Source organism: Macrotis lagotis, chromosome 1, assembly GCF_037893015.1.
Source record: "Macrotis lagotis isolate mMagLag1 chromosome 1, bilby.v1.9.chrom.fasta, whole genome shotgun sequence".
In the NCBI taxonomy this organism is placed as follows: Eukaryota; Metazoa; Chordata; class Mammalia; order Peramelemorphia; family Peramelidae; genus Macrotis; species Macrotis lagotis.
Window position 1 is genome coordinate 280,615,548 of NC_133658.1, and position 17,118 is coordinate 280,632,665.

The following is a 17,118-nucleotide window of genomic DNA, read 5'->3' on the forward strand; positions in this document are numbered from 1 at the left end:
GTTCCTCACAACAACCCTGTGAGATGTGTACTATTATTATTTCTATTTTACAGTTGAGAAAAGTGAAGCAAGTGGATGTTAAATGATTTGTCCAAAAATCACATAGCTAATAAGTATCTGAGGCTGAACTTCAATTCAAATCTAAGCGAAACAGTGTCTGGTTCCATGCAGACCATCACTCTCTTGGATACATAACTTAGAGGTATCAAGCAGTCTCAGATCCTTAATACCACTTTCTGACCTCAGACATCTGTGTTCTTATTTCACTTCTTCTCTTAACCAGCTATATGATCATAAGCATGAAACCTCAGCTCTCTAGTATTGTTTCCCTGTCTATAAAATGAGGAGATCCTTGGGATTGTGTCTAAATCTGGTGGTCTGTGACTTTGGGACTCAAATTCTGAATTTATGTTGCTTCATCTCAGAAGTCTTATTTTCTCACCTGAGCTAGATCCAGAGTATCATACAGGGACTGGCTTCTAAGCCTACATAACTTCTCTCAGACTCTACTAAGTGTGTGACCTTGAAGGAGGAAATCACTTGGCCACTCTGGGCCTCAGTTTACTTATCTGTCAAGTGATGGCAGTGAACTAAATGATTTCCTAGGTAGCTTCTAGGTCTAAAATCCTATCACGCTGTGATCCTGTCCTTAATTGTGCTCTAGGGGAGAGAAATGCTCACCATGAAGTCATATGAGGACAACCCTGGGAAAAGCAGTCTTTGATTTCCATGAAAATAGAGATGTTCAGGGGAGCATCTTCTGCCGGTTCAAACAAATTCATCATAGTGCATCTTTGGATTTTCCCTCCATTCCCTCCCTCCCTTCTGGAAGTACCCCCCTGGAGAGAAAGGGCTGTTCCACTGCCTGGCAGAGTGAAGGGAGGGGGAGCAGTTCCAGGATGGTATGCACCAACAGCCCCGAGCTCCACGCAGCGCTGCCCCTCCCTCCGCAGGAGTTGGGGAGGGACGAAAGAACCAGGCAGGATGGCGCGATCGAAGCTGAAGAATTCCCCATCAGAGAGCAAGGCTGGCCAGGCAGCCACCCCGGGAGAAGAGCCCTACGGGGTCAGTCCCCTGCTGCCGACCCACAGGATGGGCTCCCAGGGCAGTGACATCGGTCAGAGGTATTGCTGAATGGGTGGTCGGGCTGGAGGGGGCTGAGGGAGGCTGGGGAGCCCAGCAGAGGGAGGAAGAAAGGGGGTCCTTTCTGGTAGAATCCCAGGGGGGAGAAAATCCTCCGTGGTGCAGCCTAAGAGCCAGGTGCTGCAAGGACCGGTTTGTCAGGGAATGCTATAGGCAAGCGTTAGGGGAAGACGGGACAGCCCTCCACTGAGGAGACCCTCTAGAAGGGGCTTTGCTATTTCCTTGCGGCTTTAGCGCACAGATCAGCCCAGAGTCCCACCTGAAGGAAGCAACCTACAGAGGGGAAAAGGAGAAACCATGGGCAGGTGCAGCGGGGGTTGCAGAGGATACACTTCCTGTTACCCTCCTAGGGGCTTTCAGGGCCACCTTCCTCCCCACTCCTGGGGCTCTGGCTTCCCTCCCGCCCACCCACCCATCTCCCAGTACCAGAGGAGCTTGGGGCTTTGGGGGCTGGTACTAGCCCATCCCATGCAAATTAGTCACCGTGGGAAGAAGCTTTTGCATGGAAGATGCCAGGCAATTGACTGGGGATGGGGGAAGGAAGTTAACTCTTCCCTGCCTTCCAGGAAGACTCAAAGGGGACTGGGTGCAGGTGTGGAGGGGTGGGAACTAGCCTTTTCTCTATTAGCTTTAGGTCCCTTTTTACAGACTCCTTGTTACCAAATTCCTTGGAGCAATTCCTGAACACCTCTCATGATAATTTATTTATGTGCCTTCACTCATGGTCATTCTGTGACTTGATACTGACAACAGCCCCAGGAGTAAGGCTGTGCATGAGTGGTTATGCCGATTTTACAGATAAATGAACTGAGATTCAGAGAGGAAGGGACTTTCACTGCATTGCATTGCTTGAGAGGCCTGTAGGTGCTTTATTCTAGGAAAGCATCTGAGGATTTGGCCCAGGGCTGCTTAGGAGTTGACTCAAGGTGTCTCTAGCTAATACTGAGCACATGTGACAGATTGAGGATGTTAGGGAGAGGGGGAGTAGCTACCAAGGGAGTCAACAGCAGCAAAGCAATCTACTTGAAAAGCCCAGCCTGTCAGGTCAGCTTTACAGGAAGATTCTTTTTCCTGGCAGGCAGGAACCCTGCCTCCCTGGAAACCTTTTATATTTCCTAAACTCTTTCATAGTCTGTTTCTCACTAGAAGTCACAATTGCCTTGTGAGATACAATTATGCAATTTTGCAGTTTATAAGATGTTTGCAGTTAGTCTATAAAGCATTTTCAAATCGATCCTCTCACTTGGTACTCATCACAACACATTGGGAGTGATAGGCAAGTCAGGGACAATTATCATTTACAGCAGAGGAAACTGAGGCCATGAAGGATTATGAATTGCTCAAGATTATACAAAAGATGGGTCCAGGTCTCCTGGTTCTTCTCCCTGGGTTCTCTTCTGGCACTTTGCTGCCTCCCTTACATAAACCTGCAGTCTCCTTATTCTCTACCTCTACTGCCGGGCCACCATCATAGACACTTCAGGAAGATGGCGTGGGCATCTCCGGATGCAAAGACTGTTCCAAGTCCCACTGAGGGAGGAGGACAATGACCTTTCACAGTTCTGGAGGTTGGAGAGAGGAATGGATATTCATTACCACCTCTCCCACAGAGGCCAGGAAGCCAGTTTATGCCTTAAACAGATGGTATCACTGAGGGTAGTGTAGCAAACCAGAGCATCCTGCTGGCCTCCCTTTCTCAACCTATATGATCCTAATTCCCCTTTGTATTACAACAAGACTCTATACACTTCTCAAAGTGTTCTTTCATCCATTATCTCATTTGATCCTCACAGTTGCTCAGAGAGGGAGGCCACACAAGAAATTGTATTCCTGTTGGGCAAATGAAGTGACAAAGGCTCAGAGAGATTAAGTAAATTGGCTCTGGGTCACACAGTAGATGGGCAGGAGTAAAGGCAGAATTTCCTTCTCCAACATCCTGCCCTAACTCGGATTCTTGGATTTCATTCTTTGAATGTCATTTCATGAATGAAATGGGCTTCTCAGGTTACCATGCAGAGAAACTAAAAGACCTTCAGAAGAATTGGAATCAAATTCCCTGCAGCATGATAAAGTGGAATTGGCAGTGATCTGTCAAGAAGCGGGTTCCAATACTGGTTCTGATACTTTTCTAGCAATATTGTCATTTCTCTCCTAGGATTGTTGTTAAGAAATCACTTTTTAAATCTTAAAATACCAAAGGAATATGAGTAATTCAGTTCCTATAGTTATACTTCTGCAGAGATGAGCTAATGCTTAGAAAGTGCCTGGCACCTATAATAAACTATATAAAGTTATTTCTTTTCTACCACTACCACCACCACCAGGACCATTTCTGAAGATCCCAAGGATTTTTCCCCAGTGCAGTGATAGAGCAAGCAGGCTGCTTGAGAAGAATTTATCTAGTCCCAATCTCACCTATCCAAGAAAGCAATTCCTAACAATTCTTTAAATTGTTCCCTTAATTCCTATAGCTGAAGTCAGGAGGACTTGAGTTCAAATCCAGCCACAGACACTTTCTGGGTATGTGACCTTAGGCAAATCATTTAACCCTGATGTTGTAGCATCCATAGCCATCTCCAATCATCCTGATTTATATCTGACCACTGACTCTGGAGAACAAAGTGAGGCTGGTGATTTAGCTCTCACTCAAATTCAATTCACATGCATGTTCATGACATAACCTCCCTGATGTCATGGTCTTCTTTGAGAACAAAGGACAAACATCATCATCATAGTTGACCAACTAACCCTTGAGTTGAATACATAGTGGTTTTTCTTTTTCATGCTTTGCATGAATCTTACAATAAAGGAGTCACAGAATAGCTCCAGAGCACATAAAACTGGGGAAGAATATTCTTCAACTAGTATTTCCATATGGGGGCATGTCCTGATATGATCATAACCCTGATCTTATCTCCCTAAGAAGACTTAGAGTTTTATGAGGTTGGAGGTTTTCTTTTTCAATGGATAATGATAATAATAATTACCATTTATATAATGTCTTATGTTTGCAAAGTAATTTCATTTGATCCTCACAACAACCCTGGGGGGTTGGTATTATTGTTATCAGAATTTTATAGATGGGGAATCTGAGGTAGACAGCAATACCTAGGATCTGAAAGAGTTTTTGATTCCATAAATGTGGATACTCCCTCCACTGATGAAGATTTAATAGCATATCAATGAGTTTCTGTAGTTGGCTATCCTGTCCTTAATATACCCAGAATCACCTGCATGCCACAATGGAAGAATTTTGGTATAGCTTTGAGAATATGCAAAAAAAATCTTAATAAATTCAATATGATGTGGAAATTCAGTTCTTGGTATGAAAAGTTCTTCTATAACAACAATAATAACTGCAAGTCCATGACTCAGTAGATACATCCTGGGGGAGACGCTAAAGGCATATAGGCTTTTGCCCAATGTCATCTAGTTAGTAAATGTCCGAGGCAGGATTTGAACCCAAAACTTCCCAAATCCAAGACGTGAACTCCATCTCCTAGCCATACTGCTTCTGAAGATAGGGAGAATTCAAAAGGAAAGACAGCCCTAGCCCTAAAGAAGTTGGTTAAGTTGGGGAAACAGGAATTGTTTGCATTTGAATTACATATTTAGAGACCACTGTTAGTATAAACTCACTGAGTGTGAGAAGGAAGTTGTTTTTTCCTATTTATATTCCCAATGCTGCCCTACATATAGTAGTAATTAATAAACATTTATTGAATGGAACTGAATTGAGACTATATTATCAAGGATTTGGTTGATTTGAATTCCACATCAATTGGAGTATGAATAATCCAGAAAGGTTGTGTATAAGATGTGGAGTTTGAGGTGGGCCTTAACAGATGGGCAGGATTTTATTAGAATTTATTGGAAAGAATTTAGAAATTAGAAAGAATTAGAAATATTTTAGAAAGAAGAAGGGCATTTCATATTGACAGATGAATAGAAAAAATGTGAAGGCAGAAATGAACTTAGCTTAGGAAGTGGGATAGGAGTGGGGGAAGGGGAAATCAGCTTGTTTGAAATACAGGGTATTTATTAGAGGGAACAGGTGAGTTGAGATTGGATATAAAGAGGGGTCCCATGGGGGAGGTACAGTAATTAAATAACAGACTAAGTAATTTAAATGATGCAGTGGGCAAGTCATTGATGGTTCATGGCCAAGGGAAATGATCAAGTGGTAAAATGATAAAGAAAGTTTAGGGAGAAAAGTCTGAAGGCAGGTGGGGAGCAGGACTGAAAAATCGAGGTAGGCAGGCCAGATCAGGAAGTCATTGAGGCATGACAAAAAGATATGTTCCATCTCCTTTGAGAAAGGAGGCAGCCAGAGTGAAAACAGGAAGCCTGTCCCACCCAGATACCTCACCTATATGTAGGGATAATTTCGGAGACAAAAGATTGGATTTATGGCATTGTGAGTGTCTTCTGTATAAGCAACTATTGCCCTCCACCCTGCTTTCTAAGGTTCCAAATGACCCCTGCAGACTGTTTCATACATGACCCAAACTAAAAGGTAGAACTTCTCATGAATAGCTACTACTAAAATTGTGAGTTCTAGGGCAGCAAGATAAACTGGAAAACTGGAGAAGAGTACATGTTGCTCCTCCTATAAACCCCTGCAAAATCCAAAATATCTAAATTCAGTGGAGTCTTCATTGAAATTTAATGTTTGACCCCCACTACTGTTGGGGCATTGAGTTCACAGAGACAGAAAAAAACTTGGTGAGATTATCAGTCTCAGAAACCAATGATTATAACAACTGCATTAAGATATATGTTCTGGTTCCCTAGATTCAAGCCTTATGACGTCCTCCATGACTTCAGCCCAGAATCCCTATGATCCTTTACTCTTCTGAATTTATACAGTTGAGGTCCACATAATGTTAGAACTAGATGGAATTTTACAGATTCTCTAGCCTAACTCCCTCCTTTTTGATATGGAGAAATCAAGGCCCAAAGAAGAAAAAAATTATTTGCACAAGAACATATAGTCTCTTAGTAGAAGAGTATTAGCAAAAATTCAAACTCTTTTCACTACATTTATTATCTGTTTACCAGACAGCACACACTAACTCATAAATATTGTTTTCTAAATGAGATGTTTGTAAATTGCTTTGCAAGTCTTCAAGTCCTATATAAATGTGAGTTGGTGACATTATTACAAAACTTTGAAATAAGATAAGACATAGTCTTATCTTGAAGTCCCTGACTTTAAGAAGCTTAAAACGAGAGGGAAAAGATCAGTCTTCTGGTGTGAATCCTCTCTCCCCAACCAAATTAAGATCAAGAACTTTCTCTTGCTTTTGATGCCTATTTCATAGCAAAACTTATTGTGGAAATTCCAAAAGACCATGTATGAGAGAGGAGAAAAAATGGTAGCACTTTGGGAAGCTAATGGAAGAAGATACTGAATGAGTCTTAAAGATTCTAGTGACCAATGTAAATAACTGCCTGTTCTGAACTCTATTGGACTGACTCTGGAAAAGATGAGCCACCACGAAAGTCATCTGGTAAGTGTCAACTAAGAAGGCAGCTCTTCGATATCTGCTTCATGTGCCATGGTTAATAATCTTTCCTGTAAAAGGTTTTCTCAGGAAAACTGGTATAATTGAAAGAATCATAGATAGGAAACTATAGGACACCTGAGTTCAAGTACCAGCTGTGACACTAAGTGACTAGGTGACTCTGGGTATGTGGTCTCTTGGAGCTCAATTAACTCATCTGTCAAATGGGAATAAGGATACCCTTCCTACCTCCTTCTCTGGGCTATTGTGAGGACCAAGTGAAATAACATATATGAATGTGCTATAAAAGTCCTAATTCTCCATGTAAGTGTAAGGACTTACTGCTGTTGTTATTAGAGTTTGTCACTGACTAGCAGACTGAGCATGAATATCTCAGAGTCATAGGATGTTAGAATAGGAGGTGGCCTCTGTGTTCATCTATCTCACTTCAAAAAGTCTATGCTAGTGTACAAATGTGAAGAGTTATTATACAGCATATCTCCCTGTTCTAGTCCAGAGAGGTCATCCCTTGCTTATTCTCCTAAGACAAATCATAATTTTGCTGGGAAAAGAATGTTGGTGTCCATTCTTCTTATTGAAACCCAGATTTAAACAGAGCTGAAGGATCTTAGTGTGCCATATTTGGAGCAAGAAGATCTAGCTTAATATCCTGGCTCTTCACATCACATCTCTGCATCTCAGCTTCCTCATATTTAAAGTCATGGAGATTAGATGAAATGATCTCTAAATTCTTTCCAACTCTAAATTTATGATTCTTTGAATTTGCTTCAATCATCGTACTTTATAGATGAAGAAACTGAGGTCCATGACTTTTCACAACCCCACTGTAGGAATCACAAATAATTTTGAGACCATTCTGACAAGAGACTCAAGTAGGGGGAGCATCTAGAGTTGGTAGGGCAGAATCCAGTTTGGAAGTATAGATAGGACTGGGGTCAGCAGACTTCAAGACCTTCATGGTTTGCAAACAAGTCTTTGTACTAGAGAGTTGTTTTAATCTCACCTGGAAGGAGGTAAAGTTTTCTTCTCATTCAGAAAAAGTTCTTTCTATCCCATACTCCTATGAAGGAAGGGAGAGCTGGGTGAGAGGAGGAGAGGCAAGCAGTGTTTACAGAACCCCCACTATATCTTGAGTATGTTCCCTGTGTACTTTTGAAAGTTGCCTTCTCAAAGTTAGATGTGACCAGAGGTTAATGGGGGCATGAGCACCTGGACTACAGACTGGAGTCATTCCTCCACAGCAGAGGGAGAGAAACCATTTAACTCCTTGTTGCTCTCTCTTTCTCTGAAGCTTCCTATTGTAGGATCCTGCTTCCTAAGCTACGTTCTCATTTGCCTTGATTTCCTGCAGACACAATTTTGCACACCAATCTACACACAGTTCCTGAGACAACCTGTGTGTCCTAGTCTGTGCTCTGAGATTATTTTGTGTTTACTTTTTTTCCCTTTCATCTCTGAGGATAAAAAACAAAGTAGGGGCAGCTAGGTGGCACAGTAGATAGAGCACCAGCCCTGGAGTCAGTAGTACTTGAGTTCAAATCCGGCCTCAGACACTTCATAATTGCCTAGCTGCGTGGCCTTGAGCAAGCCACTTAACCCCCTTGCCTTGCAAACTCCTCCCCAAAAAAAAGCAATTTCTACATGAGGAATGGCTTCTTTGGCAGCTGACTTTTCCCCCACTTCCTCTACATCATAGATGCCAACTGCTATGAGACAAGAACTACTTGGCAGAATGAGAAGAACCCAGGCCTGGGAACCAGAATCCTGGGGGTTAGGTTCAGAAGTGTGATACAGTGGAAGGAGTAGAACATGGGTTCCAGTTCTGATACCTTACTTAGACACTTTCTGTGATCTCACTTCATCTCACAAGATGAGAGGACTGGACAAGAAAGCCATTGAAGACCCACCCAATCTAGAACTATGAACCTTGACTCTGCCACTGCCGTAACAGACAAGTTATTTTATTTCTCATTGGCGGATTTCTAATATTGAGTCCAGTTTGAACATTCTAAACTAATATTGCACCAGAGACAACTATAGACTTTCTGTATGGTAGTGATAGACTGTAGTTGTTATACTGAGTTTGTGTTGATTCTGATTAGCCCAAAGACAACTTCTGGAGGAAGAAACCTTGAAGCAAGTATGAAAGTATGAAACATGTTTGGGACTTCAAAAAAGCCTTTTTCTGAATTTGCCCCTATCAATAAACCTAATAAAAATTCACATTTTTCTCTAACCATTTAGTGTTTTACAGGGTCCATTACACAATCCTGTGAGATGAGTTGTGCATTTGTTATCCCTTTTTTTTTTTTACAAATGAGGAAAATAAGATGCAGAGGGGTTAATCCAGAGATCTGCCAAAGCTAGTTCATGAAGGCTCAAGAGAGAGTCAATTGTTAAATTTTCAGTATCAACATTTTTATTCAGTCATTTCAGTTGTGTCTAACACTTCTTTGACCTCATTTGGATTTCTTTTGGTAAAGATCCTGGAATGGCTTGCCACTTCCTTCTCTAGCTCATTTTACATTTGAGGAAACTGAGGCAAACAGGATTAAGTGATTTGCCCAGGGTCACACAGCTAGTATCTGAGACTGGATTTGAATTCAGGTCTTTCTGATTTTTAGACCCAGAGTTCTACTTACTATGCTACCTACCTTTCCCAAGTAAACACGTCAAAAATTGCCAAATGCTACAAATAGGGACTTGATTTATTGTTATGTTGATTGTCTAGACCTAAGAAATTAATAGAGAAAATGTTAATAGTGGAGATTAAACTTAAAAATTTTATGTACTTTCATTCTTCCTCCTCCCAGAAGACGATGGTTAAACATTTATCAGCATACCCCTGACTTTAGTGATTACCTCATGATCCTAGGTAGGATCATATTCAAATCTAGTTCTCCAGACTCCAAGTTTTCCTCTCTTTTATTTTTTGTACTTGCTATTGCAAGTTTCTTATTATTCTCCTTAATTTCAAATCTTAAGTAGAAATAATTTCCATTCTTTTTTGTTTATCATTAACTACAAAGAGGGTATAATAGGTAAAGATACTGTGTGCATTTGAAAACCTAACAGTTATCTTTTGTTTGTGTGGTTTTGATTCTTACAGTACAAAACCACTTTCCCAAGAGAGAGAACACTTCCTTTTGAGGCTAAGCTAATTTCACATTTAATCAAATACATATCAACAGCATATTCAAGCTGTTGGAATGGAAAAGACTTCAAAAAAGGAGAAATTGCCATCGCCACCATCAGATATGCAAAGGGCTGTCATAAAGAAGAAGGAGTAGAAGTGGAAAGGTTGAGAAAGTCAAAGCTAGATATCAATTTAATAGCATATAGCCTTCTAACCTTCCTAAATAAGCTTGGTTATCTGCCCTGTGTTAATACAGATTCTGTGAAATATTATGAGGCTAGCAATATTGTCTGTCCCCTTTAACTTGTTTAAGTTTTGGGGTTTTTTAGGTTTTTGCAAGGCAAATGGGGTCAAGTGGCTTGCCCAAGGCCACACAGCTAGATAATTATTGTGTCTGAGGTCGAATTTGAACTTAGCTACTCCTGACTCCAGGGCCGGTGCTCTATCCACTGAGCCACCTAGCCACCCAACTTGTTTAAGTTGGTTTTTTTTTAAGTTTTAAGGAGGTATTCTTTTAATATTACAAACATTTTCAGATTACTCTATTCTAGTAAAATAAACAAAGCAAAAATTATAACAATACAGTGACCTCATTTGAAAATATATGCAACACTCTACCTCCCTATTTTTAAGTGTTCTTTTTAATTAATAGAAATATAGTTTCTCTCTCTCCCACCCTTATCATTGGGGGAAGAAAATTTTTTGTAACACAAGCTTAGTCAAGCAAACCAACTATCTAACTCATTAATGTTTCCAAAATATTTGTTATATACAACAAACAGGCTTACAGAATGAAAATAGATTTGATTTCTTCTTTCCTAATCTAAAATTTAGCTGTTCCTCATTCTGGGTTTTTCCCATACCACACACAGTGATTAGAATTTAAGGAGTCCATTAATTTATTTTATAGGGCAGTTCATTGGTATAGTGGATAGAATACTGGGCTTGGTGTCAGGAATACTTGAGTTCAAATCCAGCCTTAAATCTTTACTAGCTATGTGACTTTGGGCAAGTCTACTTCAGTTTCCTCATATAGTCAATGTCAAGAAAATACCAAATGGGGTCATGAAAAGATCAAAACAACTGACCAACCAGTGTATTTTCATTCTAAAAGTGTTCAGTGGCTCAGTTTGTTTTAGAAACACTGATCTAGTTCAACTCACTTAATTTTATGGATAAGGAAATCTCCCAGCTAGGAGACTCAACAGTTGTGGACAATTGATCGTAAGGGGTAACAGCAGAAAAAATTAAGATGGCTCACAATAGGCCATCTCAAATGAAAGAGACAAAGTTCAAACTGCATTTTCTACTGATGATTGATCAGAAAATCCTCTTTGGTTGAATCAGCTCCCCTAAAACATTAATCCCAACCTTTAATGATTTTTCCATGCTTTATGTATGTAGGGGAGGATGACGTATAAATAAAGCAATTTGGATTGTAGAGGAAGCAGGAAAAAAATACACTAGCAACCAAATCTCCACCATGTAGAGGAGGTGACCTTTGTCCTTCTGCTTCTCCTCACCCCACACCAGTGAAAATCAATGTCTTAGTTGGATCCCTTTAGTCTTGCAGGGAAGCCAGAGGGCAGAACATGATCAGTGACCAAGCTCAGGAATCCCAGAGCTCATAATAGCAGGATCACAAAGTTGGGTTGTGAAGTCAGAGCAGATCATGGGGAAGGACCATGGGGCAGAATCAGCTAACTAGATTGTGCTTATGGACATCTCTAATTCTCAGTCTCCCTATCATACTGTGATCAAACTCGGACTCAAGGCAGAGTTCCAGGCTCAAGATATGGAGAAAGATAGAAAGACATAGGGCTGGAACTCAGGACCACTGACAGGTTAAGACTGCAGCACAGAATGGAAAGAACACTAGATTTGGATTTAGAATTCTGGAGCCATAATAGCATTTTAATAACTATATGACCTTGGCAAAGTCACTTAACTTCTGGACTGCTTCATCTATAAGTTGAAATGATTGGATTAGATGATCTCTAAACTCCTCTCCAGCTCCAAATTTAGGATCTTAAGGTCCTATTTTCTTTTATTTGTGCAGAAAAGCCACTTTTTATTAAAGGGCATGAATGTCTCCTGTATAAGTTAATTTGGAATTTCCTAGTCTTTGCACAAGTGACACTGGCTAATGTCAGTGTCTGATGCTAAGCTTCACCCACTCATGTAGGCAGGAACCCAGGAAACATGACTATGAAGTTGGAAACCCTGCTGTGTTTGGCAGAGGGAGAGAACAGAGGGAAGCTGGGTAGTGACTAGTTACTACATACGGGTTACCTTCATGGTGTCATGGGATAATTGTGTTAGCTTCTGTAGAGACATATAATATTATCTCCAACTTCAACCTAAATCACAGAAATAAAAAGATCCATTTCCTTCCATTCTGAAGGAAATGGAAACCATTAAGGTAGTACTATCAGACTGGAGCCTGAAGGGGAAAATGGAACTCGCTAGAGAAGAGTATCTTGATAATTCCTTGTTCCTATATGTTTTGTGTTTTTCTGTAATGTTTATGGACTGGGAGTCCTTAATGAGATCAAATGAGATAATATTTGTAAAAAGAGATTAGTACAGTTCCTGGTATATATTAGGCATCATATAAATACTTATTCTCTTCCCTTTCCCTAATGTTTTTCCTATACAGAAAAAAATAACTTGTTATACACACACACACACACACACACACACACACACACACACATATATATATATGTATATATATATATATATATATGACTTGACCAAGATCACACAGTGAGGCCCTTTTACCCAAAACTTCAATATTATATTCTGAAATCCCAAAGAAAACTTCAATGGAAGCAAAATGAAGTCAATAGAATTATTTTTGGGGGAAACCCCAAATATTAAGCCCAGAACAAACTGTGAGAAGATAAATTAGACTTTTCCATCAACTAACTTTCTGGGTAATATGAGAAGGATAAGAATAATTATGTAAAAAGTAGAAAAGGAGTATGGAAATAATATCCCAGGAGAAGTCCATTCACCCGACTTGAGCTTCACTCTCTCATTACTTAAGACTGTTTATGAGGAACCAATAAATGTCTCTCTTCAAACATCTCACTCACAACCTCTGCTTTTTCAGCTTCTCCTCACTTTTCCACCCTTCAGGACTTGACTTTCAATCCTAATACTGTTGTTCACTCAAAAGCTACAAATGTTCTCTTACCTGCTAAGATCAGTGGCCTTTTCTCAATTTGCATTATTCCTGATCTTTCTGCATCTTTTGGTGCTATCCCCTATTCTTCCTTCTGGTTATTATTTCTAGGGGCCTTGATGCCTTAGCCCTATTATTCTCAGTCCTGCTTCTCTACCTACAGGATTGTTCCTTTTTATTCTCCTTTGCTGATCTCTCTGACACCTCCTAAGAGCATAGCCCCAAGACTCTGTCTAATGGGCCTCTCTTCTCTCTCTCCATAGTGTCCCTTAATAATCTTACTAGTTCCCATGGGTTCTACTACCATCTCTATGAACATGACTCTCAAATCTATGTATCTACACTAATTTCTTTCCCAAAGTTCAAATCTCCAAAACAAAATGCTGCTGGACATTTTTACCTTAATGTTCCACTGACATTTCAAATACCATATGTTCAAAACAGAACTAATTATCTCCCCCACTAAAATTACTTCTCTTGTAAATTTTCCTATTTCTTTTAGGACACCACCTGCTCCCTATGGTTTTTAGAGCCATCCTTAATTAACTCTTCCCTCTTCCACCCCATATCCAGTTAATTACTAAGTCTTATTAAAGAGAGGCAGTGTCGGTAATAGAAATAGAAGGAGTTGGCTTAGAGTCAGCAGATCAGGGTTATCAGTACAACCTTTGTACCTTGGGCAAATCTTTGGATCTTATAACCTCATTTATAAAATGGAAAGGTTGAATTAGATGACTCCCAGGATCCCTTCCAGTTCCATATGTATGTCTTCAGAACCTATCCCCAAACATCTTTAGTATCTAACCTTCATCCCCATTTATACAGCCCCCACCTTAGTTTAGGTCTTCGTTCCTTCTCACTTGGGCTAATGTCATCATCCCTTCATTAGTCTCCTAACTTCCAGTCTCTTCCAACTCCAATTCATCCTTCACACTGCTATCAAAATAACCTCCTCAAGGCACAGGTTAATCTATGGTATTTCAGCTCAAATACCTTTCAGTGATTCCCTATTACCACTAGAGGAGCAACTAGGTAATGCAGTGGATAACTGGCTTTAGAGTCAGGAGGAAGAGAGTTTGAATCTAGGTATTTGGCCCCTTACTGTGTGACCTTGGTCAAATCATTTAATCCTCATTGCTTTGCATCCAGGGTCATCTCCAGTTATCCTGATTCATATCTAGCCACTGGACCCAGATGACTTTAGAGGAAAAAGTTAGGCTGGTGACCCTCACGCAAATCTAGTTTTTGTGCTTGTCATGGTATCACCTTCCTGGTGTCATGGTCTTCTTAGAGAATGAAGGACAAACATCATCATTACCATTAGAATAAAATAGAACACACAGTGTAGCCATGAAAGCCTTCTAAAATATAGCTTTACCTTTCTAGTTTTGTTTCATATTACTCCTGAAAACAAACTGAGATGTATTTCCAGTATTCAGCATTCCATCTTCTTACCCCAAACTGACCTTCATGCTTGTAGTTATCCTCCCTTCTTTGCTCTACTTCTCAGAATTATTTTCTTCCTCCAACCATTAATTAAGGTGCCATCTCCTTTAAGTTTTGTATGACTTCAACCTATTTGCTAGTATTCAAATCCAGGCTCAGACTCTTACTGAACTGTGGGACTCTAGACAAGTCACTTAATTTCTGTCTGTCCAGTTTCCTCATCTGTAAAACTGGGAACAATAACATCTACCTTCACAGAGTTGTAAGGAAATTGAAAAGCACTTCACAAACCTTTAAGTACATATAAATGTTTGTTGGGGCTGTTGTTATAACGTTATTCCTAAGTATTCTATCAAGAGAATACTTCATTTTTTTGTCTTTGTAACCCAGCATCTAGAATAGTGTCTTCCACATAATAAATACTTAACAAATGCTTGTTCAAGTTGAAAATTATTTTAACACACAAAGACTATATTGTATACATAAGGCAATGTTACTTATATTAAAACCTCAATTAACCAAGAGGCAGGATGTTTTGTTCATTGTGTAGACTGAAAAACTGAGAAGATGCAACAAAAAATCTTGTTTTGATTCTAACTGATAAAGATCCTTCCACAATGCCTGAGGTCATCCTCCTGTATTAGTTGAGGCTGGTAAAGATGGAATAGATGGAATGTTCTTTGCCATTTGAGGATTTTATGGATTGCTATCCAGGGTAAGGAATAAAGAAAAGTGTGAGAGGCTACTCTGAATGTAAATTCAGGAGGATGAAATGTCCCTTTTTGTCTCTCTGTATCTATTTACTTTGAAATAAATTGTGGCAGAGCCTTAATAATAGCATCTCAGGTAGAGAAGTAAAAAAGATCTCAAATGCTATACAGGTTAACCCCTTAATTTTGAAGATAGGGAAAATGAGAACCTAGAAATGAAGTATAATGGAAGAGTCAGTGAATCTAATTTTCAAAGATCTAGCTCCAGCACTCACTTTTATAAACCTCAGTTTCCTCCTTTGTAAAATGAAGTTGGAATAGATAATTTCTAAAGCACCTTTCAGCTCTAACATTCTGTAATTCTCTAAGTCTTTGATTATGTTGAGAGGACTTGTTCAAGTTCATACAGAAGTGTCAGAACTTGAACTCAGGTTTCTTGGCTCCCACCCAATCCAGTCTTCTATTGTAATCTTCTCTTTCCTAAGAGCCAGAAGACTTTATTGTTATCCTGTATCTTCCACTAACTAATTATACAATGAAGGAAAAATTACTTCTCTATGTGCCACAATGTTCTCTTTCGTCAAATGATGGAATTGAACTAGATGGTCTTTAAAGTGTATTCAATCATTCTGTGGTAACAATCCTAGCAGGCAAATTTAGGCCAAGTTTTCATGGATCAGGAGTTGTTCTCAAAATGAATGAGACCAAGACTTCATGAAGTTTCCCCTGTTTCTTTCATTCATTCAATAAACATTTATTCGGCTCCTACTTTGTGTCAGCAGTGTGCTAAGTGCCAGAAAATACAAAAAGAGGCAAAAGATAATCCCTGCCCTCACGGAGCTTGCAATCATTCTCTTCCTTCTTTAGTCATATAGCTGGTAATTTTCATAAGTTCACAGGATTTAGAACTGGAAGGGATTTTAAAGGTCATCTAATTCCACCATTTTACTCTACACTAAGATCCAAAGTGGAGAAGTGACTTATCTAAGTAGTATGTAAAAAGACTGAGAGTCATGTCCAGGAACTACGATTCAAAAATCCAAAACTCTTTTTTGCTAGTCATGGGTGATTGATGACTAAATTCCCTGTGGTGCAAATGTTTAATATACATGGTAACCAAAGCCTCCACTATATCTGCTCTCACACGTAGAGCTGCTCTTCCCAACTTGAAAATACAAATTTGCTCTTTGGATGTCCAGAGAGGTACCTACCTCAGATTCTATGTGTACCTTTCAGTTGTCTGTTCCTACTACAATAGGGAAACACTAGTGTTTCCCTTTGGAAGTCAGGTAGTAAAGAAAATTAGTTTTCAACAAAGGCATTCATTAAGAAGACATCTTAGATATGTAGCTTCAAAACATGTCCCCTATAAATTCTCCCACTGATACACACAGAATCCCTCTAGAAAATGGACACACACATGAGTACAATGTTAGTGAGGGAATACATATAACCAAAATTTCTCATTACTCCTTTCATAATGGGGACTAGAAGTCTTTTGTTTCCTAGAATCTTCATGAAGCTCCTCTAGGAATTAAAGATCTCTGCTGCAGGTTACTCAGTATACCTCTGCTCCCCTCATTATGCCTTGAACTTTCTCAAATGACTCGTTTTAACTACTGTAGAATGTTTTTCTTTAGCTCAGATGCCTTATGGCTAGATGTCTGATGAGAGAGGAAGAGGAGAGAAAATAAGTGTATATCTTGTAATATCTAAGGTGGGATGGGTTTTGTCTTTTCACTGAGTTGCAAGATATAGCTTGGGAGGTCAAATTTATTTAATTTTAGTCAAAAAAGTATGAATATCTCATTCCCATTTCCAAACCCCTACAAAGGCAGATTTAGGACTGGGTTCAAAAGAGTGTTTAGCTGGCAACTGGAAATGGCAGCAACTGGCTCTTTGGCATTAACCAGTATAGGACGGGGTTTTTGTGAGTATGTGTTAGTGTCTCGTTTCTGTAATCTC

The 17,118-nt window shown here is 39.7% G+C and overlaps 1 protein-coding gene across 5 annotated transcripts in view; it reads left to right on the top strand.

The window, feature by feature from the left end:
- The first annotated feature begins 557 nt into the window (after positions 1-557).
- Positions 558-17,118, top strand: part of KCNT1 (potassium sodium-activated channel subfamily T member 1) — a 132,405-nt gene continuing 115,844 nt past the window's right edge. For 3 of the 5 annotated variants that reach the window (XM_074210672.1, XM_074210668.1, XM_074210669.1), the window contains exon 1: positions 559-1,124. In XM_074210672.1, coding sequence (XP_074066773.1) covers positions 730-1,124 — 395 coding nt within the window. In that variant the 5' untranslated portion in view covers positions 559-729. Of the gene's footprint in view, positions 1,125-17,118 lie in introns of all 5 variants that reach the window. The other 2 variants (XM_074210671.1, XM_074210670.1) reach the window with 1 other exon arrangement.